Source organism: Asterias rubens, chromosome 17 (assembly GCF_902459465.1).
Source record: "Asterias rubens chromosome 17, eAstRub1.3, whole genome shotgun sequence".
NCBI classification, from domain to species: Eukaryota; Metazoa; Echinodermata; class Asteroidea; order Forcipulatida; family Asteriidae; genus Asterias; species Asterias rubens.
In genome coordinates this window covers 13,310,995-13,338,617 of record NC_047078.1, presented here as the reverse complement: position 1 = coordinate 13,338,617, position 27,623 = coordinate 13,310,995, and the positions used below count along the sequence as shown (strand labels likewise).

Genomic DNA, 27,623 nt, shown 5'->3' with positions numbered 1-27,623 from the left:
CAGCAGATGGAGCTGAATTGGCCGCATCCGGAGTCAACAAAAATCCACCAAGTCCACCATGCTGGCCATAAGGCCAAGGAGCCTGAGCCAAGCCCTTGCCGGTGCCACAGCCGCTGGGAGAAGAAGGACACGCACTGAAAAAGATTCAGTACGCGGTCCTCCGTAGGGCGGGCTAGTCCCCTCGGTGGGCGGAGATCGAGAGCCGCTCCGACGAAGGTAGGGGTCTGCGAGAGTATCGGATGCGACTTTTCGGTGTTCACTAGAAACTCGAGATCGGAAGTGAGGCGCCAGGTGAGCCTGAGCGCTGCATCCGTCGCCGCCCGCGATGGCCCCACTACCAGCCAGTCGTCGAGGTACATGAAGACCATGACCCCGCGCCTCCGTAGAGCAGCCCCGATTGTCTTCACTACCCGGGTAAACACCCTGGGCTAAGTGGACAACCCGAAGGGCAGGGTCGCAAACTCGTACATGACGCCCTTAGATGAACCCGAGTCAGAGAATACTGACAACGGGTGCAAACTGATCCACGACGGGGATGTTACAGTCCTGGCGGTCACAGGTGGCCCCACAGGGGCCAGGTACCGGTACTGTGTGGTGGCACGGCGGAGACGCCGGGGCCCTGCTCACGGTATGAGGGATACCGCTACCCGAGGCCACCCACTGGTGGTCGAACGGGACCGATGCGTCGACCCGGGCCGGGAAACCCGGCAGGGCTGACACGCCATGAAGGGCCGACAAAACGGGCGGAGCCACTGGGCCATGGCCCTGCTCCAACCTGCCCGTCAGGGAGGCGGCCAACGCCTGAAAGGCCTCCATGAAGTCGGCCCGTGAAAGCGAGTCACCGCGGTGACGCTTGTCCCTGCGGGATCCCCGGGAGGAATCACTGGAGCTCGAAGAGCACCGTGACCTATTCCCCTTTTTGGCCCTTTTCCCTCGACGGGAAGAAAGGGCTGGGGTAACCTCAGATTTCCCTTCGGACAAGGGTTGTGTCACGGAGACCCCAGAACAACGGGTAAAACCCGAGGATGAGAACGGACCCACCGAGCGCGGGATACCAGGGGAACCCCAGTTCGCCGGCTCGGCATGGGCAATCTGCCGACCAACCACCAGCGCGCCCAGCCCGATGGCATGAGCGGCCGGGTTACGGTCGGCAAACTCAACCCCGTCCCCCACCACGGCCACCGAGGGAGATTCGGTGGGGCTGGATGGGGAATGGCGCACTGAGACACGCGGAGGGGGGACCCCCTCCGTCCGCAGTAGGCCAGTGGGTGGCTTAGCGGCAGGCGTGAAAGACCCCGGAACAGGGTTTCCTTTGCCTGCCTTATTCTTCTTGGTAACGGCCCGGGTAGCAGGATTTTTTCTTGCTTGCACCCGGGCGTTTACCCTTAGACAGGCTGGACCCTTGGACGCTGACCGACGAGGGGGAACGGGAAATGTTCCCCCCGAAGTCAACTGGGTCCACGACCGACGCAGCACGCAGGGGCTGCGAAGGTTGGGAGGACTGCGCCGACGACGGACCGTCAACGGCGTAGCCCCCCGAGGAGTCGAGCTGTCCCGGGGAAAGGGAAGTATCCCCGGTAGCGACAGTGCGACCCCTCCCTGCCTTTATAGAACTCATTTTATCAAACTAAGAAATTAACAAAGACGACACACACACTCTACAAACACGTCTTTATTAAAGTAACAATAATAATAAACACAAAAGAGTCTCGGTTTAACGAAAAAGTAACAATTTTTAGGGAGCCTAAAAAATTAACGTGTCACCTGTTCGGAGCTAAGAGAGAAAGAGGGCGTTCGCGCCGTCGTGCACTGGGCGATGGAGGGCGCTGTTGCACTTGTTGTAAAAAAGTCTTAGTGTTACCTAGCGGCGCATAGGGAATATGTAATTGTAGTAATTTGCTCTACAGGTAAGTAGAGTGACGTAGACACCAGGGTTTGAATTCGGTGTTCTAATCGCTCTGCCACGACACTTCCACTCAGTCATTGTATTACTTCACGTGTGACAATAAATGTGAGAAACATTGAACACTAGAGGGCTTTTCAAATAATTTGATAGCGTGAGAATAAACGCCCTCTATTGGTGAAATTACACAATAGCATACTAAAATAGTATCAACCGCCTTGACAAAAGATCACACAGCAAAACGAACACATTCTGTCAACAGCGTTCAACAGCGTGGTGGTCAACGGAGCAGATTTCCGTGGGAGAATAAAGTTTAGCGTGTTTTACGAAGAACTTAAGAGGGTATACTTGTAGGCTTCAATGGCTTCATTCAACAAAAATTACCAATTTAGAATAACTGGATGAGCATAAAAGAGTATTTTATGCTTATTCAATTATCCTAAATTGTGTATGTAAGATTCTTCCGTCCTGTAACTATGTTTTATTTTGTTGTAATTCAGGGCAATTGCGCGAATGAAGACGCCAACCTCTGGGATCACAAAAATGTATTCTGAAACCCCAAAACCTGTATTTTTGCAAACAATTAAAAACTCACATGAAGTACACAGGAGATGTTGATGGTTAATGTGGAGATACGATTGTTTCAGATTATTTTCTTCCAAAATAAAAAAAAATAGACTAAAAATGATGTCAAAAATTCTCCGCTCACTTCTTCTGCATGTTGTGTCTTCGCTAGTGTTGCTAAACGAATCGGGAAAAACTTGTGCGCAATTAAAACGTTTTGCTCTTTTCCGAATTTTAGCTGAACCTGCTGGGAGAGCAATAGCGTGCGCAATCTGCAAATTTGCGCTCTGTTTGTACGGCAGCTCAAGTTGATGATTCTGATAAACTGCATGCAATCTGAAGATTGTGCAAACATTGTAGATTGTGTTTTTTGTACACACGAGCGCGATTTGGCAATGCATTGTCGTTAATTTTTATTTTTATCCCGGTCTGGCCCCAATGCGTGAGAAAATGGTTGCTGTGCGTGTGAGCGTGAGACAGAGCCCAAATGCGTGAGTCTCACGACTAATGCGTGAGACTTGGTAGGTCTGATAATATCTATATTATTAAAGCGCTTAAATCGCATGGGCGCCGCCGTGTTGTTTTCACGTTAAGTGGTGCTCGCACCCTGCTAAAATGATGCGTCCTGGGGTCAATTCAGGGTATCGTGGGTTGGGGATATGTGTTGTTTGTGACTTCACAGTCAAAGCTTGAGCGTATATAACTTTGGGATTGAGGGCAGGCTTCCTTTGTGATGTCACAGTCACAGCGCGACCGTACAGTAACTTCACGCGTACAGTAAAGAACAGTGCATGGGATCGAGGCACGATGACAGGACGAAGGCTGGTGGTGGTGGGGGTTATTTTTTGTTGGCACTAATGGGCCTTCGTAGTTCTCTACAATAAAAACCCTCAAAGTTTACCACACAATAGCGGTTGGGTGAATGACGTTTGTATGAAGTTATTGACTGTCAATCGTTTTCAGAACGAATACCCGACCACACAGAAAAACGTTTGTACACCGCCAACGTCTATTAGACCGAAAGCTAGACGCATTGCGGCATTGGTGGAATGAAAGCTAGACGCATTGCGGCATTGGTGGAATGAAAGCTAGACGCATTGCGGCATTGGTGGAATGAAAGCTAGACGCATTGCGGCAATGGTGGAATGAAAGCTAGACGCATTGCGGCATTGGTGGAATGAAAGCTAGACGCATTGCGGCATTGGTGGAATGAAAGCTAGACGCATTGCGGCATTGGTGGAATGAAAGCTAGACGCATTGCGGCATTGGTGGAATGAAAGCTAGACGCATTGCGTCATTGGTGGAATGAAAGCTAGACGCATTGCGGCATTGGTGGAATGAAAGCTAGACGCATTGCGGCATTGGTGGAATGAAAGCTAGACGCATTGCGGCATTGGTGGAATGAAAGCTAGACGCATTGCGGCATTGGTGGAATGAAAGCTAGACGCATTGCGGCATTGGTGGAATGAAAGCTAGACGCATTGCGGCATTGGTGGAATGAAAGCTAGACGCATTGCGGCATTGGTGGAATGAAAGCTAGACGCATTGCGGCATTGGTGGAATGAAAGCTAGACGCATTGCGGCATTGGTGGAATGAAAGCTAGACGCATTGCGGCATTGGTGGAATGAAAGCGCGGTCACGGGGAATAAACACGAATAATTGGACCGTCTGGGGGATTGCGGCATTGTTCGAACAAAAATACGGTCTCAGTGTCTGAATAGCCTTGTTTGACTGCATTATTGAATAAGGATTCTTCACACAAAGATCGTTGATTTGAACTGGACATGAAGGTATTTATTATTTCACGCCGTGATCATCAAAAAAAAATCAATCGTCAGCAGACAAGGCGCACCGAAAGATAAGACGCATCAATGTTTTTGGGGTCTAAAAAGTCAGATAAGACACGTCTTATCCGCAGGAAAATATGGTATTGATGACATTGGACAGGGAAAAATAAACTGGACAGAGGAAAATACACGAAACGGAGAACCACCTGAATGTGTTCGACTGGTCCCTGTGAAATCTGGACGTCAGATAAACTGTCGTGTAGGTTATGCAATGCAGGTTTGTGCTAGCGTGCGTGCAATGACTATGGATCATCGCTGTTCAGAGCTCTACATGTACATCGAGTGCCAAATAGTTTTGCGCATGCGCAAGATTTTCAGAAAGTTCAACATGAGATGAATTATTCATAGCAGTGACCCCGTCGCTGTTTTGTGCATGTTTCTATAACTTAAAACCGAGACCAAAAGGACGTCAACTGTGAGTTTTGTTGGCGTTTGTTAGTAAAATTGAATTTCCCTGATATTCAAACAATGTTTGTTGTAGAGGAAAGTTATAATTCTATCAAATTATTCCGTTTATATAGCAGCAAACCCTTTGGATTAATCAAAATCAGTGGGACTCCCGTGACGTTTTTCTGACGCGGCCGACTATTTCGCTTCCACAGTGCCCACATGTTTCACATACAAACAAAACGCATACTTGAATGCACAATGTTTGTTACAATGCACACGTCACAAAAATCGACAACTGCCCATTGTTTATGATTTCGACACAAGAGGGCGCTCATCATCAGTTTCGCACATGCGCAAAACTAACTGTCAGCGAGTAAACAGCGGTGGGATGCGAGGGAATCTCTGTTGCGCTTGATTTATGTGTGTGGGTGAACATTGAAGGAATACCATGAATAGAGTTCGCTGGATAATCATTGTCGGCCGTAAAGTAGTCGGCCAAAAACTTATTTGTGTCAATAAATATTGGGAGTAATTGCAGAATGCCCCGCCACTCGGAATTACATCGCCACTATAGGAGTAGTAGTTGGATGTCTAAACATACACGATCAAAATAGAACTAATTTTCATGAGAAACTACGGCTTTTAATACTGCCAACAGGTCAGGAATAATCGGTAACTTATACAGAGAAGTCATAACATGAAGTGAACCAAGAGCGACCTCAAGAGGGCGCTAGACTGAACTGGCATGACTCCTTCTATTTACCATTTGTCCATTGTTCAAAAGAGGAGTGAGGAGAGCCATCTAACAAACTAAATGTAAGAGTTAGTAATGACCGCGTTATAGTAAAACAGTCTGGAGCGTCTGGGTTGAGTGTGAGACACGTCGGGCAAATCCAGTGAAGCACTTGTGCTGTTGTCAGGCTTGCCTGCCAAAGAGTCATTAGCCAAGTGTAAGTCGGGACCAAAATCTGTAGCTGGATGGGCACTGCCGGGAACAGCATTGGACGCGCTATCGGCTGGCGTGGAAAGTTCGTGAGGAATGTCCGGCGGAACGGGGGCTGAGGCACGGGTTCAAAGTCAGCATCATCATCGTTGGCGTTATCAGGGTTTTCGTCGGGCGTTTGAGGAATGAACGAACACCGGACTTGGCAGAATTGTTCCTGTCGTCGTAGCACGCGGGGCTCAGAATTGAGATTTGTGATGCTTGTGTCGGTGCTTGTGAGGGATAGTTTGGTCTCGCCGATGACATTCAGGGGGGAATGAGCCGTCTGCCTGGTGTGCCCACTGGGAACTCTTTGAGATCTTTACCCCAAGTTTTATGGCTGTGGAGTTGCGAATCAGATTTCCGGTCGCTCCGCTGTCAATTATGATGCGTGACGCGTGATGGCCATGAAATGCGTCCAAGTATGGAGATTGATGAATTTGGACACGGAGTGCGGAAGGTTCATTGGACTCAGTGACTGGTGTGCATGCTAGCTCAAAGGTTTCAGCACTGGAGTCATCCTCCTCGAAAATGCTGGCAACTTGGCGAGCTCTCGCGATGTATTTGTGGTCTCCCTCAGGTAAGTGTGGGCACTCGCTCAGGAAGTGGAGAGAGTCTGATCGGCCAACTTGCTTACACAGCGGACATGACTTGAATGGTTTGTTGCTTTGGGGTCGAGGTGTCGTCTGTCGAGGTTTCGGCTTTGTGAACGAGGTTGGCCGAAAGGTGGAAGTGCGCATTGATCAGGCGTCTTCAGAAGTGTGGAGTTCATCCAGGAGGGAGTCGAGGGCCTGTGAGAATTCGGGTTTGATTGATGCCAATGTCCGTGAGCGGAGTTCGGTGCCTTAGCGTTGTTTGATTAGCCTAGGTAGGGTAGGATGGTTGAGCCGAAGCCATGAGAGGACAATAACGTTTTCAAGTGTGGAGGTGAGCTCCACGTCTTTCTGGATAGGTATGCCGTGGTGACATATGCCGGAGTCGCGAAGAAGGAGGCTGTCCTCAACGAACGCAACGAGGCGCTGATACAGACCCTCTGGGCGCTCATCTGGTTTGAGTTGAATTGAGGCAAAGTCAATGAAATGACCCCCTGTTGACTGAAACCCAAAATGTAGGCGTACTGCCTGCCAAACGTTCAAAATTGAGGATGAGTTTCGAAAAATGGTGTTACAGGATATGACAGGGCAGTAATTTGCGATTTGGCCAAGCATGAGTTCCAACATGGTGACCTATTGTTGAGTGGTGCTGCGATTTGCGGCCTCAATGTCTGGACCATTGTCAGTAAATCCACGTAGTGGGGAAGACTTTGACTTTTTCTCCCACTTGAAGTTTTCAGTAAGAAATTGGGCGAAATTTGGATCGAGGGAGAGAGTGTACTGGAGATTGTGCTTCCAATTCTCAAAAGAATTAACTGTCTCATTCTTGCTGAGGGTCCATTGTTTCGGAGCCCTATGTGTAGATGCCATAATGAGATTGGTTGTGAATAGACCGTAGGGAAATACGAGTAGTATAAAAACAGCTATGCTCAGCTGGCTGATCGCTCACCTTTATTCGCGTACGTACGTAGAGACTGGAGTCCGTTGACGGCCACAAAAATGGAGCTATCCGTTGTAGGATTGTTTCAAAACGCTGCCACCACGCCACTATAGGAGTAGTAGATGGAGAGTCATCAGCCCCCACTTGTGTTACATCCGCAGTACCACAAGGCATAGTGATGGGTCCTCTCTTATTCATCTTATACTTAAATGATCTTCCTAAGAATTTAACTTCCCGGGTTAGAATGCTCGCAGATGACTGTGTCGTCTACTGAGAGATGACTTCACTAACTGAAAGTACAGAGCTACAGAAAGACATACACAGATTACAGAACTGGGCATCTAAATGGCAAATGGAATTCAATGTCTCCAAATGCTACTGTATGCACATAACGCATAAAAAAAGACACCACTAATAACAAGCTACTCTCTCAACGGTCATGACTTGGACAACGTTATATCCCATACCTATTTAGAGGTACATATAAACAGTAACCTGACTTGGTCACAGCACATCGGCAAGGTAGCTACAAAGGGAAACCAAATTTTAGGCCTCATAACGTAGAAATCTCCACAGCTGTTCCCCATGAGTAAAGGAAGCAACGTACAAGACCTTAGTCCTCCCACACCTGGAGTGTTGTGCTAGTATCTGTGATCCATTTTACACAAAAAACATAATCCAACTTGAGGCAGTCCAACACAGAGCCGCAAGATGCATTTCAAACAGATACACTAAGACCGATAGTGTCTCTGCAATCATCTCAACTCTGGGCTGGAAACCTCTCGGGGAGCGCAGAATGGCTGCATGGCTTTATGGCTTCTAGCAACTGAATTTGGATTGCATGGGTTGCCTAAAGTCTTTATGGCTTCTAGCAACTGAATTTGGATTGCTCAGCTTGTTCATTTACAGAAGTTTCCTCATGTGTGTTTGAATGAGTCACTGGGGTCCAAAACTCTTCCTAGGATTTAGGACAATTCCTAGCCTTAAAACCGATCCTCTAAGACCAATCCTAGGATCGATTTCACAAAACCCGTCTTAAGCAGGACTAGTCCCAAGTAATATAAACCCGGGAAAAAAATTACTCGGACGAGGCTAAAAAATGCCATTTCAACAGCTATTTAATTCCTGTATCACCGTGTTAATGAAATGGTCAGATGATTTGCATATCACCCGCCTCTCTTCTTCGTGGTAAGCCAGCTAAAAGTAGCAGCACCATACGTAAAACACAAACTCATACACTTTAGAAGACCCTTTTACTGGTCCTGAACTGTTGCCATGGAAGTTAGAAGGCGTTAAACCCTTCTTTTTTTTGACGGAAATGCTATTTTAACTTGTTTATAATGCGTTTGGCACCATATAAATGTAATTTTGATAAGTGTACACTTCTGAATTTTTCGTAATTATCAATTAAAAAAATCAGGCCCCAATCTCAAGGTTTAATAAAACTAAAAGCACTTTTGCTGTTGCCGGCTGAAAACAACATGACGTCATGTCTGGGAGTTTAATTTGTTATACCTCAGCGCTGCAACAAAGCGGCTATACAAATTGAAGCTCCCAATTATGACGTAACATGAATGATTACGTAACAGAGCTATTTGCAAATTTTTCAGAAAAGCGCTAGATAAAGGGTATGCAAAGTTACTGACTTGACATTTTCGTTCAAGCAGGTCTTTAACTAATAGTTGTGAAAAATGTCAAGATGTAAATTACAGTTGAGCTTACCTGTTGGTTGCAACAGCTTCTGAATATCCATAAAGATTATGTAGATCATAATGTCTACCAATGCAGTGAGTGGCCGAAGCACAAATTGTCTTTGCAGAAAGTTTTCCATCAAGTATTGCTGCAATTTAATGTTTTTCAAACAAATTAAAAAGTTATTATTCAGACAAATGTTAAATCCCCCCCCTCACAGAAGTGTAATTTGGGTCTACGAGGGAATACTTACCCGTAGAGCACAATACCAGCAGGTAAATGTAATATCGCTAAGATTCAATAGTGCCTCTATTTGCCGACCCATAGCGCCCTGCGGTGTATTGCGCGATCTTCCTCTTTTCTCGAGAAGCCCCAAGACATTGAGGCCAGTGGGGACGAAGGGAGGGATGCTCTACAGGTAAGTATTCCCTTGTCCCCAACCACACTTATGTGGGGGGGGGGAAGGAGTCTACTTTACTCATACTTACCTGTAGAGCACAATACTATTTTTGCATAGACTCGCACCGAGTACTGGTGTTGGGTATGCAAGATTTCAGGGTTATATGTGACCCGCTACGTGAAAATGAGTCAGATGTCGCACAATGCATTATTAAGTTATGGACAGTTTTAAGTGAAAAAAAAAGAAGTTTTTTTTTTTTTACTTTTTAAGATCTTTAGTTGCATGGTTAACCTTAAGAACACTTACATTTAGGCAATAAAGCTATGAATACAACAATTTTGTGATCATACATGTCTAATTTGTATCCTTTTGCGCGAAATGGTAGTTTAAAACATCACTTTACTTGAAATTCGTTTTTCAGAAAAAATGATGTATTGACTAATTTCAAACGGGAGTAACTCAGCAACGCAACACACCCCAAAGCTTAGACATATACCAAATTACTGCTGCTGGTGTGTTCTTTCCAGCTACGGATACAACTCAATTATTGAAATTGTCAACATGTGACTCATTTTCACGTAGGGGGTCACATATGGTCTCCCTGGACGCCCAACTTCGAAATCAAACCCGGAGGCGCGTAGGTGCCAACGCTTGGAGAGTGACATCTAAAATGTATTATACGTGTATATAGATGATATAAATGTTGTTCACATTAAAAACAAAGAGTCAATAAGGGAACAATAAAAAAGTGGGAACTGACTTATTGCTGTAAGGTCCCTAGCTGGGTCAAAGTCACTTATTGCTGTAAGGTCCCTGGCTGGGTCAAAGTCACTTATTGCTGTAAAGTCCCTGGCTGGGTCAAAGTCACTTATTGCTGTAAGGTCCCTGGCTGTGTCAAAGTCACTTATTGCTGTAAAGTCCCTGGCTGGGTCAAAGTCACTTATTGCTGTAAGGTCCCTGGCTGGGTCAAAGTCACTTATTGCTGTAAAGTCCCTGGCTGGGTCAAAGTCACTTATTGCTGTAAGGTCCCTGGCTGGGTCAAAGTCACTTATTGCTGTAAAGTCCCTGGCTGGGTCAAAGTCACTTATTGCTGTAAGGTCCCTGGCTGGGTCAAAGCGTCACTGGCTGCAGCTCTGCCCTCTGTCTGGAAAACATCCCTCAATAACAAAATGTGTTTGGGGTCTTCCAGCAGGCTGCCGGTGTGACATCACTTAAAGAAACACCTTTAAAATATGCCCATCATGTCATTGCGCTAGCCATTTGTCATATATCCACCTGCCAATACAGGGTGGTAGTCTTTTCCATCATGGCTGACTAAACAGTTGAGCCAAAGCTCAGAAGTCTCCTCGTTCTCAATCCTCTTAAGGCCAAATGCCAACATGGTGGCAGCGGTAAATTACAGTACTTTTATATACATAAACTAATACAGTATAGACAGTACTTTCAGACACTTTCTGGCAAAATAATCCGTCAATTTTTTCATTGTGGCCGACTACTACTCAAAGTTTCCATTCATCCAGAAGCTACCAGTGCCATGAACATAAGCCAAGTAGTTGTAAACGAACGCCACCAAACGAAAGACTCGATCCAGTGGTAGTTGTGTGATTATGGCACTCCTGTGTATTCGAACAACCCCTGTTGACCACAGTAGTCCAAGCCTCGATCAACTCCTCTACAACAGGAAAGTCAGAGGAAACTTACCTGCCAAAATCCACAACTCCCTAAGAGCTCCTGACGAGATGCAAAAACGTCTATATAAGTGTCAGAGTACACAAAAACAATATCATGACTGACAAGCAAAACATTTGCTACCTCCTCTACATCAAGGGGATGTATAGCCCGTTGCTTGCACCATGGATAACTACATGCTGCTAACTCTGCAGCTCATTGCGAAAGGCCTGATGCGCAGAGTGACTGCTGGGGGGCTTGGTGCTTGAGTTCCTAGCTGGGTTAGAACATGATGTCTACCCTTTGGGGAGAACTGCGGGGCGATGAACCAGCAGCTTGATCAGTCATGTGAATCACGGCTGGCGGGGCCAAAAAGGGACTATAATGAGGGTTTTGTAGTCGATCCTGCTACAGTTTGGTGATGACCCGGGCGAGAAGCGAGATTGGGGGAAAAGTGTAAGCTAAGAGCCTGTCCCACTGAAAAGTCACAGTGTCCCTCGGTCATGCATTGGGGTCATCAGGACCCCTCGTGCAGTACGTTGGGAATTGATGGTTGTTGCCTGAGTGAACAGATCGACGTGTGAAGGATCAATCAGTCAGAACAACAACTGCAGATTTATGTGGGCCGAGCTGTTATCGGGACCTCAGCAACCAGCCACCTAGCGCTGGCCCAGGGTTGCCCCCTAGTCCGACAGTGACTCGTCCGTCGAGACAGTTAACGATGGTCGGGGTCTGCGGAAGGTCCGACCCCCACCAGGGGTCTGGGTCCAGCCACACTGAAGTAGACACCAGATGGCTGATGTCGTGACGACTGGACTAGTGGCTAGGTTGCAAAAGGCACTGTGTGCTGGCTTAACAGGCTTTTAATGAGGGATGACAAAATGTGTTTTAACCTTGGTTTGAGGCAACTTGACGGAGGGACCCTGGGGTTTCATAAGGTTGATCTTCTTTGTTGCCTTAAGACATTTGGCCCCTGCCAGCATGAATTCTTCAAACTTCCCCGCAAAAAAGTCTGCTGGTCAAAGGAAGGGCCTCGAACCTCTTGCTGGCGCCCGGAGAAGGAAGGAAAAGTGCATTGAGGACATTACATCGACTAGCAGAGGTAGCCAGAGATGTAATCTGCAAGAATTGGTCCAAAGCAGTAGCAGGACTGGTAGCAGGTGCGTTTGCCCCCGGTTTCGACAGACTGAGCCCTCCCAAAATGCTTCATATACAGTACTGCCGAGAATTATTTGGCCCACAAACACGATGACCATGTCCGTGTTATTATAGTGTTTTGTGCACAAGGTGATCAAAGATTAGAAAACACCACACGGTAGTCAAAACAAAAAAACACGAAACGGTTTCAGTATCATGTTTAATTATAACACAACACAATTGAAACTGCCCTCTGTGTTTCATACAAACCAACAAAGGAACACCCGCTTATCTTTCATTGTTGTGGTTAAGTCATGAGGCATCCAGGCCCTCTGGGAGTTGGGGGATTAAGATTGTTATCAGTGCTAATCCTAGTACCGTTTGACAAAGGTGTGAAAGCCATCCTGCCTGAAGGAATCCCTGTGGATTTATTTAAATGGAACACTAGGATATTGAGCGTCATTATATTTAAAATTATATTTTAATGGTAAAATGTCGTATTTCGTCCGCAACACAAGATATAGAAATGGCAGAATGTCAGTAACAGTTTTTTACAAGTTAGTTAACAATGTCCAAACTCCCCTCTTTGTTATATTTTTGCCGTTTTGGAACAAATGCATTTAAACAATGTTTTTTAAAGTGGTAGAATGTCCGTATTCCGTCATTTATTATTGCCAGCATTTGAGTATTGGGAAACCTTTAAAAGTTAAGAATGTCGGATCTCCTTCCCCTTTTTTTCTTCAGTTTCGGGACAAACCTTTGTTTAATGGTAGAATGTCAGTATTCCGTCTTTTAAAATTGCTGGCATTCGATTATTTGGGAACATATTTTTTTACAAATTAAGAATGTCGGACCTCCCCTCTCCTCTTTTTTTTCAGTTTCGGGACAACCCTTCTTTTTTTTAATGCTAGAATGTCCGTAATCCGTCTTTCAATATTGCCGTCATTCGAGTATTGGGGAACATTTTATTATTTTTATTTTCCACATTAAGAATGTTGGATCTCCCTCCCCTTTTTTCTTCAGTTTTGTGTTTATTTTAGGAGTGCTTCTCATAAGTGCTTCCAAAAGAGCGAAGTTTTTATAAAATATACAAATATTGTATAAAAAGTACAAATTAAAAACAATAATCCCATGAACTATAGGCAAAGTATTAGTTAACATATTTAAGTTTTATATTAAGTTTTTCCTTTTTAAATTTGCTTCCTTCTTTAGGTCCGATTTACAGTGAATACAACGAAGCATAACTAAACCCTGTAATGTTTGTGTTATTCAAAAATGTCTTTGTAAAATGTTTTCCACATTGTCATGTTTACCCGCCATTTAAAAACAAAAGTCAAAATGGACGTTACATGGACATGATAACCACAGCCCGGTAACCCGACCTCCAACCAGAGTTTTTGGACCAATTATTTTCCGACAAACTGTACCTCTTTTTTTTTTTTTGCAGTTCTTCTTGTCTTTTTTTTTAATGGACCGAATTTAATAACGCCTTCAGATAAAAATATAATAGTGGAAGGTTTTAAGGAGATTTTTAACATCTTTGTGGAAAGGGAATATCTGATGTGGATAGGGAGTTTATCATAAATGTAAAATCCTCTTAAGTTATGGATCACTCACACAACATAACATACATATTTTACAACCACAGTTCCAAAATGCAAAATGCTAGAAATCCTGCTCCCTACAAAGCAAACATAACATAGATCCACTGGCGGCAAACAACTGGACACTTTTTTTATAAAAAAAAAAAAACGTATTTGAGCAAGGCCCACAACACATTGCTCCACAAACGACTATTACAAGACCATCTACCAATAGAAAAACCAGAATGCCCCCAAGGCCAGTACAGTCACTCCTGGCCTCACAGCCAGTGGCAAAATTCCCTTAGATGTGCCTAGCTACAATCACAAAAGATACAAAATTGTTATACTATATTGTAACTTGATACAAAGTATAACAATTCTTCTACATTTTTGTTTTGTAAGCCACTGCTGACCCTGTTGACCTAGTTCTGAGTTCCCACCATAGTGCTATGCTTCCTACCCAGCCCACAGATGGGAACAACTTGGGCAAATAAGATATACTGAATCATGACCACAAAAACGTGGAGATACCAGTGAAAACACAAGGGAAAATAACATGCAAAATTGCCCTGTTCAAATAGGGAAACGATTGTGCCATTTTAGTTGCCAGTAGAGGATGAATCAACGAGGACTCGACCAAAACGGCACTTGGGGACGTTCGACGGCAATAGTAAAAATTATCAGTGTTGAAACCAAAGGCAAAAACATATGTTAATTGTGTAACTGGTCGGACGTTCTTCCTCTTTAAAAAGTTCCCAAATGCTGGAAAGTCTCAAAACGGCATATTATTAAAAAGATGAGCACGAACATTTTCAACTAATTGTTTTTGTGTGTAATACTGTCCAACGGCAAATTATTAAAAAGGTCACGTCTTCAACATCAGTGCGAGACCTGGGTGTCATCATTGACAAGAATCTGAACATGCGTCGTCACATCAACATAGTCTGCCGAAACGCCTCTCTGGCTCTGAGAAGGATTGGAAAGATTCGCTCCTTCTCAAACAAAACTACTGTACTACTGAAACCTTGATTCACGCCTTTGTCTCATCTCTTCTAGATAACTGCAACAGTCTCCTGTATGGCATTCCTGATAAGGACCTCTCTAAACTCCAAAGAATTCAGAATTCAGCAGCACGGCTCATCGCTAGATCAAAGAAGCAGAACCACATCACCCCCATTCTACAAGAACTCCATTGGCTTCCTGTCAATGCTCGCATACAGTACAAAGTCCTGCTCCTCACGTTCAATGCTGTCCATGGTCTCTCCCCTCATTACATTTCTGAACTGATAACGCCATACACCCCGACAAGGTCACTTAGATCCTCTTCACAGCTTCTCCTTCAAGTTCCCCCATACAGAACAAAAACGTACGGTAAAAGAGCCTTTGCTTTCAGCGCACCCACCCTTTGGAACTCTCTTCCTGCTACCCTCCGTTCCCAGATAAACCCGGACCTCTTCAAATCCCATCTCAAAACTCACTTGTTCACTCAATATTGTATTGTTTGGTTTATTTGTTGCTTTCTATTGTATAAATGTGTTTATTTGTTTTGTAAAGCGCATTGTGAGTACTTGCAGTACTGAAATGCGCTATATAAGCATTTCTTCTTCTTCTTATTATTATTAAGGAATCCAAAATCAAAGGCATAACTTATAGGTAAACGTTGGGAACTCCCAGGCTGAGCAACATTTGGAGAAACACGTGCACGAGGCCAGATGCCACGGACCCTCAAGAAGAATGCCAGCAAAATTAAAAGGAGGGATACGGACATTCTTAGCATAAACACAAAAATTGTTTAACTGCATTTGTTCCGAAACAGCAACAAAATAACAAAGAGTGGAGGTCGGTCAGTGTTCCCTTGTAAAAAAAATGTTTCCCATTACTCAAATGCGGCAATATTAAAAGACTGAATATGGACATTCTAACATTTAAAATTATGGTTTGTCCCAAAACTGCAAAAAATACAAGAGGTCCGACATTCTTAACTAAAAAAAAACAAAAAAAACAAAATTGCCGGCAATATTTAAAGACAGAATACGGACATTCTACCATTTAAAAGAAAACTCTTTAATGCATTTGTTGCAAAACACCAAAAACATAACAAAGAGGGGAGGTCCGAAATTCTTAACTAAAATTGTAAAAGAACTCCCCTATACTCGATTGCCGGCAATATTGAAAGACGGGATACGGACATTCTATGATCTAAATTTGTTTTGTCCCAAACTGCACAAATGTAATGGGGAGGGGACGTCCGACATTCTTGATTTGTAAAAAAAATGTTCCCAAATACTTGAACTCGGGCATTATTAAAAGATGGAATAGGCCTACGGACATTCTACCACTAAAAGAAAATATAACAAAACGGCGGGAACAAATAACGGGAGGTCGGCAATCGGGAGTGCCGACAATATTAAAAGACGGAACCCGAACATTCTACCATTTAAAAAAACTAGACAGTTGTCCTGGAGCTGAAGAAAAAAGGAGGGGAGGTCCGACAGTGTTAACTTGTAAAAAAAAATTCCAAATACTCGAATGCCGACAATATTAAAAGACGGAATACTAACATTCTACCATTTAAAAATATTGTTTGTCCCAAAACTGCAAAAATATAAGAGGGGAGGTCTGACATTCTTCACTAAAATTAATTAAAACTGTAAAAGAACTTCCCCAATACTCGATTGCCGGCAATATTAAAAGACGGAATACAGACATTCTACCATTTAAAAACAAATCTTTAGTGCATTTGTTACAAAACAGCAAAAACATAACAAAGAGGGGAGGTCCGACATTCTTAACTAAAACTGTAAAAGAACTTCCCCTACTCGATTGCCAGCAATACATGTATTAAAAGACGGAATACGGACATTCCATGATCTAAATTTGTTTTGTCACAAACTGCACAAATGTAACAAAGAGGGGATACGGACATTCTACCATTTAAAAAAAGTTTGTCCCGAAACTGAAGAAAAAAAGAGGGGCGGGTAAAATTGTAAAAAAAATCTTCCCAAATACTCCATTGCCGGCAATAAGACGGAATACGGACACCATTTAAAAATATTGTTTTAAAAAAAATCTTCCAGAATACTTGATTGCCGGCATTATTAAAAAAAACGGACATTCTACATTCTGCATTTGTTCCAAAACAGCAAAAACGTAAGAGGGGAGGTCGGACATTGTTAACTTGTAAAAAAATTTTACCCAATGCTCGAATGCCGACAATATTAAAAGACTGAATATGGACATTCTACCATTACAAAAAATTGTTTTAATGCATTTGTTCCAGAACGGCAAAAATATAGAAAGAGGGGAGGTCGGACTTTCGTAGTAAAAAAACAGTTCCCCAATACTCAAATGCTGGCAATAATAAAAGAATGCTGGCAATAATAAAAGAATGATGGCAATACTAAAAAACGAAATGGGCATTTTTACACTTGACATTTTATTAACTGCATCTGTCCTACAACGATGTTCATGATAAGCCTTGCAAGGTCGTGTAAATTTCCTGTAATCGCCGCATTACGCAATATTATGCATAATAACGACACTCAAAAGTATTATAATTGTCCAGTATACAATCATTGCACGCTGTAACGGGGCCCATGGTGTTTTGTACACCTGAGGGTGTACAAAACCCATTGATCGCAAATCACAGAGTGCAACAATTGTTTTGTTATACCTTGGTAACATGATTACACCTCTTCTTAAATCTATGGTGTCATCTTCAGACATTATAACGACGGAGTATGCATAGTTTAACAAGCAGACGAACAGTTGTTCAAAAATAAACCATTCTTCACTGTTTCCTCAAACCCATGACAGTTTCGTACTAAGCGCTGGAAATCGACCAACGGTTGGAACGATCATGTTGATGTACACCGGTTAACATCACTCATGTTACCCGCCGAGCTGTTAAGCCATGGTACACGTGACGTGTATTTGTTGCACCGCACGTGATTGGTTCTTGACCAATCAAACTTCACAATTTGTTACCGAGGTATAAAAATCATACTTGTGGGCTGACTAATACAATTGAGTTTGTACTGTACAACTGTCATACATACATGGTGTGTAGGGTGGATTGTCAAATAAGGTGTCAGCACATCCATCCACAGAGCCATCTACAAAACTGGAGGGTTCATTCATGTCCTGTTAATAAAATATTACAATTTTTAAAAAATCTTCATTCATAAATACCTCAGACAAGTAGGATTTGAAACTTTGCATGGTGGAAATACGATATAGTAAGGATTGCGGCAACACCATGTAATGTCTAGTACTAGTAGCCATAATGCCAGTAGGACAAAAATGTAATTAAATTTGTTAAGTAGTAATTGAATAATATTTTTGATTTATTTTACACGCCATACTAGCTTCTGAATATTCAATAAAATACCAACCAATGAAAGGTGTGAAAACATATGACGTTGCTCCAATGACGTGCATGCATAAGCACTGTTAATGGCGGACTGTCTCTCGCAACATAAAACCAAAACTTTAAAAATTTCAACACACAATGAAGTGTAAGTGTTATTGTAAAAAAATTGGATAGATGATTTGAAAAAAAAACATTCAGTTTTTGATTGTGAACAATTTTCCTGTTATCTAATACTGAAAACACATGACACCAGGATACTATAAAAAGGCGTTATGTAATGGCTTTTGGGTTGATACGTACACCTTTTGATGCTTTACCATTACAGAATACAACTCTGGTAAAGGTCTCGTTTAAAAAACCAACACCGATTATGTCACCAAATGTAAGAACGCCCTCTAGCGGCAGATTAAAAACATCTCAAAATACACTTTTACTATAGGTTTTCTCGGTCAATTTCGGAAAATGAGCAGCCAATTTAACCACCAGCCTATTCTATTTCGCATGAAATCGAATGCTATTGAAAAAGGGTCATGCGATTTTGTTTTATGATTAGTCAAATGTAATGTTGCGTTATTCGATTTAACAAAATAATCATTCAATTTAACAATTCATCAAAGCAGCTTTCAAATTCGCAGACGCTTCTTGGGGCGTATGTGTCACGTAAAAGAATGACGGTATGCTAAATTGAACAGAGTGCTAAAGGAATTTGACTCGACTCAAAACGAAATTGAATGGCCGAATTCTGAATTTGAAACGCAGTAAAAACCGGAGAGGCAAACTAGTTTTAATACGAACGCATGAAAATGAAATTGGCTGTCCATTTGTTGAATTTGACCAAGAAAACCTATATAATATGTGACCCGCTCTGTCGTAATGAGGAATATCGAGTAAATTTCAATTTTGAGTTTATCATCCTGATCAAAACAAGCAAATCTTAACATTTTAAATGAAATCAAAATCAAGATCATTAGACCTTCCTGTCCGAAATAGTTTGGGATTTTCAATGACCTTGACGCTTAATTTTACAACCCGTTTTGAAAAACATAAACACCAGAAAAATTAATTTTTAAGAACGCGACGTCTCACACACACTAATTAAAATAATATTTTTTACGAAATGAAAACATTGTTTTTTAACCCTGGCGTAGTCGGACCAACAGTAGGACCAAAATGTAAAAACAACCCAATGATAAGTTTAATAATAATGTGTAGACTATTTCAACAATAAATTTGACAATTTTTACCTGAAATATTAGAGCGATTTGCGTTGTTATTTCCAACTTGAAATGCAAGTTTGTTCTGTCATGGCAGGGTGAAACGCATCACGTATTCCCCGGGGCTATACAGTTACATCACCCTCGTCACGTGCGGCCGTACATTGGCTCTGCTTCAAGACCATGACCAGGGAATAGATTTCATTCGCAATTTTTCCTTGCATGTTTCTCATGATTTTAGTGAAAGATTATTCCTTTAGCATTCAGAATTATTTGGGTTTGGAGTCATTAAACCTCGAAAACCCCCGAAATATTGATGAAAATCAGACACTGTTTTGTAGAACGACGATAAACATTCCACTGGATAAAACATGGTGGAGTGGCAACGAGCATTATAGCTTGGCTCTCTACGCGTGCCGTGTAAAACCTGTATGTATACGTGTGTATGCTTGGGGCTCCCGTATGGTGGCGCGCACATAGTGGAACCAAGCTATAGCTATGACATCACGTAGGAACAGCAATGGGTCGGGTAACAGCCTCGCTGCATAGATAAACAGACGCCTCACTCGGTATGTAGGTAAAGCCATACTAATCTCGCGACGCGAATTTTTATGAATGAAATAGGTCAGGTGACAAAAACGGGTTTCCTTGAACCCCTGTAACAAGCAATGCAGTCGCCAAACGTGTTGACGTAATGTATATTTAGAAAGATGAGGTCACTCGCTTCAAAAAAAGATCTCTTGGTGGCGCTTTTGCGATGTGCTTTGAGCAGCTTTCGCGGATTGAAAAGGGGTGATTTTGTCTATCTGGAGTTTATTTCCAAACATTTTTTTATAATTAGGACAAAAACATGGCTCAGAAATCATCTGCTTTTTGCATCTTTATTAATCTTTTGACGAAAAGATACATGTACATTGACATTCAAATTTACAAGGTGACATGCTACATACTCCATCAAGTCATTTACAAGGTGACATGCTACATACTCCATCAAGTCATTTACAAGGTGACATGCTACATACTCCATCAAGTTCATCTCACAAACTCGGGGCCCATCCCCATAATATTACAAGGTGACATGGTACATACTCCATCAAGTTCATCTCACAAACTCGGGGCCCATCCCCATAATATTACAAGGTGACATGCTACATACTCCATCAAGTTCATCTCACAAACTCGGGGCCCATCCCCATAATATTACAAGGTGACATGCTACATACTCCATCAAGTTCATCTCACAAACTCGGGGCCCATCCCCATAATATTTCATTCGTGAGGCCAATTATATATATACAAATTGACTATTATTAATACTATAAATTTCATTATTATCATTTGAACTTTCTTTGAGGCCAGATCATCTCAACACCTCGGGGACCATCCCCATAAAAGTACTTCTCTGAGGCAAACTTCATCTCACCATCTCGGGGTCCAACCCCGTATTACTTCATCTGTGAGGCCAAATCATCTCACCACCTTGGGGCCCATCCCCATACAACTAACCATGATAAATGTGGTTTTATTAAGGTGGATAACTTATATTCAAAGCACTCCGCGCCCCGCAAAGTTTATCACGTGATAGGGTGCGGCATATTCAAATCAGCTCACTGAAGCGTGATCCTATAAATAGTACATTTGCTAAAGTATGAACTAGTTCAGGCCGCGCTGATGTGTTGAGTGTGTTTCTATGTTTTACTATAGCTTTTATGCTTGCTTGGTTAAGATTTTAAGATGTCATCCAAAAATGAGCAGCCGCGGTACAACCCTGAAATGCTATTCGACAAGTTCACAGGTTATTTCAATCAAAAGTAAAAGTTTGACAGTATAGCCAATAGCAACAAACAGGGCGAGGACAACAGGTTTAAGATATAAAGAATAAGATCTAGCATCGGCACATACACATGCTTGATCAAACCTAAAGAAACTTAAAATGCCTGTTGTCGTAAAAGTGTGTTGTATTATTCGTTGTCGAATAGACTGAAACTGTTTTACGTGCGAATGAGCGCAGCGAAGTAGCATGAAATTATATTATTATAAAAACTATAATCGTATGATACTTTTTCTGAGGCCAAACCATCTCACCATTTTGGGGCCCAACCCCATAGTACTACATCTGTGAGGTAAGATTATCTCACAATCTTTCGGCCCATCCCCGTAAAACTTTGTATGTGAGGCCGACTTATATATATAGTCCTACAAAACTGACTATTGTCATTAGTTTTACAAATATTGTAGTTGTTATCGTAATAATACTTTCTGTGAGGCCAGATCATCTCACAATCTCGGGGCCCATCCCCATAATACTGCATCTATGAGGCAAAGTTTTCATCTCACAATCTCGGGGCCCATCCCCATAATACTGCATCTATGAGGCAAAGTTTTCATCTCACAATCTCGGGGCCCATCCCCATAATACTGCATCTATGAGGCAAAGTTTTCATCTCACAATCTCGGGGCCCATCCCCATAATACTGCATCTATGAGGCAAAGTTTTCATCTCACAATCTCGGGGCCCATCCCCATAATACTGCATCTATGAGGCAAAGTTTTCATCTCACAAACTCGGGGCCCATCCCCATAATACTGCATCTATGAGGCAAAGTTTTCATCTCACAATCTCGGGGCCCATCCCCATAATACTGCATCTATGAGGCAAAGTTTTCATCTCACTATCTCGGGGCCCATCCCCATAATACTGCATCTATGAGGCAAAGTTTTCATCTCACAATCTCGGGGCCCATCCCCATAATACTGCATCTATGAGGCAAAGTTTTCATCTCACAATCTCGGGGCCCATCCCCATAATACTGCATCTATGAGGCAAAGTTTTCATCTCACAATCTCGGGGCCCATCCCCATAATACTGCATCTATGAGGCAAAGTTTTCATCTCACAATCTCGGGGCCCATCCCCATAATACTGCATCTATGAGGCAAAGTTTTCATCTCACAATCTCGGGGCCCATCCCCATAATACTGCATCTATGAGGCAAAGTTTTCATCTCACAATCTCGGGGCCCATCCCCATAATACTGCATCTATGAGGCAAAGTTTTCATCTCACAATCTCGGGGCCCATCCCCATAATACTGCATCTATGAGGCAAAGTTTTCATCTCACAATCTCGGGGCCCATCCCCATAATACTGCATCTATGAGGCAAAGTTTTCATCTCACAATCTCGGGGCCCATCCCCATAATACTGCATCTATGAGGCAAAGTTTTCATCTCACAATCTCGGGGCCCATCCCCATAATACTGCATCTATGAGGCAAAGTTTTCATCTCACAATCTCGGGGCCCATCCCCATAATACTGCATCTATGAGGCAAAGTTTTCATCTCACAATCTCGGGGCCCATCCCCATAATACTGCATCTATGAGGCAAAGTTTTCATCTCACAATCTCGGGGCCCATCCCCATAATACTGCATCTATGAGGCAAAGTTTTCATCTCACAATCTCGGGGCCCATCCCCATAATACTGCATCTATGAGGCAAAGTTTTCATCTCACAATCTCGGGGCCCATCCCCATAATACTGCATCTATGAGGCAAAGTTTTCATCTCACAATCTCGGGGCCCATCCCCATAATACTGCATCTATGAGGCAAAGTTTTCATCTCACAATCTCGGGGCCCATCCCCATAATACTGCATCTATGAGGCAAAGTTTTCATCTCACAATCTCGGGGCCCATCCCCATAATACTGCATCTATGAGGCAAAGTTTTCATCTCACAATCTCGGGGCCCATCCCCATAATACTGCATCTATGAGGCAAAGTTTTCATCTCACAATCTCGGGGCCCATCCCCATAATACTGCATCTATGAGGCAAAGTTTTCATCTCACAATCTCGGGGCCCATCCCCATAATACTGCATCTATGAGGCAAAGTTTTCATCTCACAATCTCGGGGCCCATCCCCATAATACTGCATCTATGAGGCAAAGTTTTCATCTCACAATCTCGGGGCCCATCCCCATAATACTGCATCTATGAGGCAAAGTTTTCATCTCACAATCTCGGGGCCCATCCCCATAATACTGCATCTATGAGGCAAAGTTTTCATCTCACTATCTCGGGGCCCATCCCCATAATACTGCATCTATGAGGCAAAGTTTTCATCTCACTATCTCGGGGCCCATCCCCATAATACTGCATCTATGAGGCAAAGTTTTCATCTCACAATCTCGGGGCCCATCCCCATAATACTGCATCTATGAGGCAAAGTTTTCATCTCACTATCTCGGGGCCCATCCCCATAATACTGCATCTATGAGGCAAAGTTTTCATCTCACTATCTCGGGGCCCATCCCCATAATACTGCATCTATGAGGCAAAGTTTTCATCTCACAATCTCGGGGCCCATCCCCATAATACTGCATCTATGAGGCAAAGTTTTCATCTCACAATCTCGGGGCCCATCCCCATAATACTGCATCTATGAGGCAAAGTTTTCATCTCACTATCTCGGGGCCCATCCCCATAATACTGCATCTATGAGGCAAAGTTTTCATCTCACAATCTCGGGGCCCATCCCCATAATACTGCATCTATGAGGCAAAGTTTTCATCTCACTATCTCGGGGCCCATCCCCATAATACTGCATCTATGAGGCAAAGTTTTCATCTCACAATCTCGGGGCCCATCCCCATAATACTGCATCTATGAGGCAAAGTTTTCATCTCACAATCTCGGGGCCCATCCCCATAATACTGCATCTATGAGGCAAAGTTTTCATCTCACTATCTCGGGGCCCATCCCCATTATACTGCATCTATGAGGCAAAGTTTTCATCTCACTATCTCGGGGCCCATCCCCATAATACTGCATCTATGAGGCAAAGTTTTCATCTCACAATCTCGGGGCCCATCCCCATAATACTGCATCTATGAGGCAAAGTTTTCATCTCACTATCTCGGGGCCCATCCCCATAATACTGCATCTATGAGGCAAAGTTTTCATCTCACTATCTCGGGGCCCATCCCCATAATACTGCATCTTTGAGGCAAAGTTTTCATCTCACCATCTCTGGGTCCAACATAACAGAAAATTATTGAAAAATATTGGATTTTTTATTTCTGCACATTTAGGTTGCCTAAATCTTGGTAACACTTGCTGTGGTCTTACATTATGCCTTGTGCACTAAAGCAAATTTTTGGTCCTTGGTCCACCTGTTTTATTTAGAGTGGTCAAGAAATATTCAAAAAACCTATGGGGGTGAGCCCCCGAGACGGTGAGATGAATTTGCCGAACAGGATGGATTATGTATTAAATGTAGCGAGACAATTAAAAGAAAAAAAATGAAAAAAAAGAGGAAAAAATGAATTTAAACATGTAGGGCCTCTAATGCCCTAGTGCATTAAAACAAGTTTCGGTCCTTGGGCCACCAGTCTTATTGTAGTGTGTTCAAATAAATATACCAGAAATGTATGGGGATGGGCCCCAAGACGGTGAGATGCGGTAGATTTGCCGCACAGATGGACTGTGTATGGGGTGCAGCCCCAAGACCCCAAAATGTTTTGCTCCACAGATGGAATATGTACATACAGTACATTACAATTGCAGAAGATTATGAAATTATATTGCCTCAAATTAAAAGCAGGTCTTGGGTTATACTCCCGATATGGCTAGAGATGAATTATATATTGTATTTAATTGAGTCCAAAAAATAAAGATTCTTAGTCAAAAAAAGTTCAATGATTTGCTTTGGGTTCATATAGATGTGGTGACGGAACCAAGTATTGTTTACCGTATAAAGTGTGCTGGCGGAAATGGGCCGAGGTGGTGAGATAAGATGCAGTTAATTTTTCTGCGATCGTGGGAGTAATTGGACTTGCGACAAAATGTGTTATTTATTTATAGTCGGTTCTGAAATCGTGGGATCAGTTGGCCTTGCTGCAAAGAACAATCATCGGTCATGGCATTTAAACCTTGGCGCCAGCACGGGCGCAGTCCCTCTGTAGTCTAGTACACGAGTGCAAAACGGCAGCACTTGTATTGTCAGAATTTCAGTAAGTGTCGAATTGTATTATGGAAATTTGTAATTTAAATAAGTTATATAAAAAGATACTCATTGAACATAAGTTTTGGTTCAGCAGAATTGTTTGTATCTTATGTGGATTTTAATCCGTGCCACGTCAGCTCTAAAGTCCACAACCCGATGCTATGGATGGCTTGAATTCCCAAAGCCTGTTCAGAGACGTACGTGGTGCATCTCTGCATGCGGGCGGCATGTCAGAATTTTGAAATTTGTATTATCAGCACAGGACGTAAATGCGTCGCGCAGTTGGAAAATCTATCGGCATTTAGGAAACACCGAGGGTTTACAAATCAGTTGCAAAAAACAAAAACAAAAAAATACAGTTAATGGCCCCTACTAATTTATATAATTTATAATAGCAAAAAAAAAGAAGATTTTTGGCAGTTAAATCAAATGAGGCTTATATTTACAGGCAAAGGAAAATATTGAGTGAAAGCGGCAGATATAAAAATACGTCCTTTTGCATTGTTTCCCTCTTCCCCCTTGAAGAGGGCAACATTAAAAAGCCTGGTGTTTGCAACAGTTGTGGTTTAGGCACAAACGAAACGCAAACATTTTCACTACAGCATGACAATGGTGTGGTATTTTTACGTGTTTGCAGTACCTCAACGGTCAACAGGACATGTTTTCGTTTTGTTTTTAGGAGTATGGCAGGTACCTACAAAATACTAAAAACGCACACTTTGGGGAGTATTTTTCACCACTTCACAAAATCAATTCAGAGGAAACGAGAGAGATGGCTAACGAAGGGTGTACCCTTCGGTGGGTATGTCATGGACACCGGCTTAAAAGAAGAAAAAAATGGCATGCGTGTAGATAGATTAAAGAGTTTCCATCTGACAATGTCTAGTGTGAAGGAAAGATCTGTGGCTTGCACCTACACAGATTGTGGTCTTCTAAAATGGAGGCAGACTTCTAGTACTGTTGGAGTTTCGGAGTACAATCGGACGCAAACTCACCCAAGGGAGTTGTCGAGAAAAGTCACATTGTTCTAAGGGAAATTGGACAGACCGGTTGGCTTTGCTAATCTAAGGCCAAATCTAATGTTGTTAGATAGAAGCTGAATGTTTTGTTTTTTGATACTTTCCAGTATATACATGTATAGACAAGGCTTTCCTTGGGTTTCGGGCATTAGCACATTTTTCGTAACAAGTGCATGTATATGAGATGGGCAGAACATCATGCAATGCATGCAAAAGTTGTCTTCTTGATCCTATTCCCACATGGTATCTCAAACAGAACAGTTATGTTTTTGTTCCTGTAATTACTCGCTTAATTAACATGTCTCTGACCACAGGAGTTTTCCCTGATTCACTCAAACAGACTGTGATCAACCCAATCATTAAGAAGCAATCTTTGAATCCAAACGATTCGAAAAATTATCGTACCGTTGCTAATATTCCTTTCCTCTCCAAGTTGATCGAGAAACATGTTTTCACCTGTATAAACGAACACATGACAAATCACAACCTTGGCGCAGATCTACAGTCTGCATACCGCACTGCACACAGTACCGAGAGCGCCCTACTTATCGTGAAGGATGATATAATGAAGTGTCTCCACAATCAGCAAGCCGTGTTCCTTGTCTTACTAGACCTCTCAGCCGCGTTCGATACAGTGGACCACAAGATTCTGACAAAGAAGACTGCCAATGAGATCGGCCTGGCAGGAAATGCTCTTAAGTGGTACGAATCTTATTTCACCAGGAGAACCACTAAAGTATGCATCAACGGCATTGTTTCTGAGCCTCAGAGGATGGATTTCGGACTCCCACAAGGCTCCATCGTTGGTCCTCGTTCCTTTAAGATCTACATCCTCCCCATAGGTCGCATCATCCGTAAACATGGAATCTGCTACCACATGTTCGCAGACGACATCCAACTCTATCTCAAATTTGACCCTTCTGATCACGCTTCGATCCAATCTGCATTATCTTGACTCGGAACATGTATAACTGAAGTTAAACAGTGGATGACAAACAACCTGCTCAAATTAAACGACAATAAGACTGAATTCTTTGTAGCCATCTCTGCTCACAACAAACGCAACATGCCCTCTGATGTCCATCTGCAAATCGGTACTGAAATTGTCCATCCTTCTGAAACTGTCCGCAATCTAGGTGTTATCTTTGACAGCCAAATGTCTATGTCCCAACAGATCACAAGCTTGTGCAGCAGCGTAACCTTTCATCTTCGTAACATCACCCGTATACATCGGTTTCTTGACAAAGACACATGTCACCACATAGTAAGATCTCTGGTGTTATCACGACTGGACTACGGAAATGCACTGCTT

General features: G+C 42.9%; 1 protein-coding gene across 2 annotated transcripts in view; it reads right to left on the bottom strand.

Annotated features, from left to right (window-relative positions):
• LOC117301426 (lysosomal alpha-glucosidase-like) overlaps nucleotides 1-27,623 on the bottom strand; it is a 118,215-nt gene that overhangs the window by 19,187 nt on the left and 71,405 nt on the right. For both annotated transcript variants that reach the window (XM_033785410.1, XM_033785409.1), the window contains exons 10-11: nucleotides 17,759-17,843; nucleotides 8,943-9,060 (exon numbers count right to left, since the gene is read on the bottom strand). In XM_033785410.1, coding sequence (XP_033641301.1) covers nucleotides 8,943-9,060; nucleotides 17,759-17,843 — 203 coding nt within the window. The remainder of the gene's footprint in view (nucleotides 1-8,942; nucleotides 9,061-17,758; nucleotides 17,844-27,623) is intronic.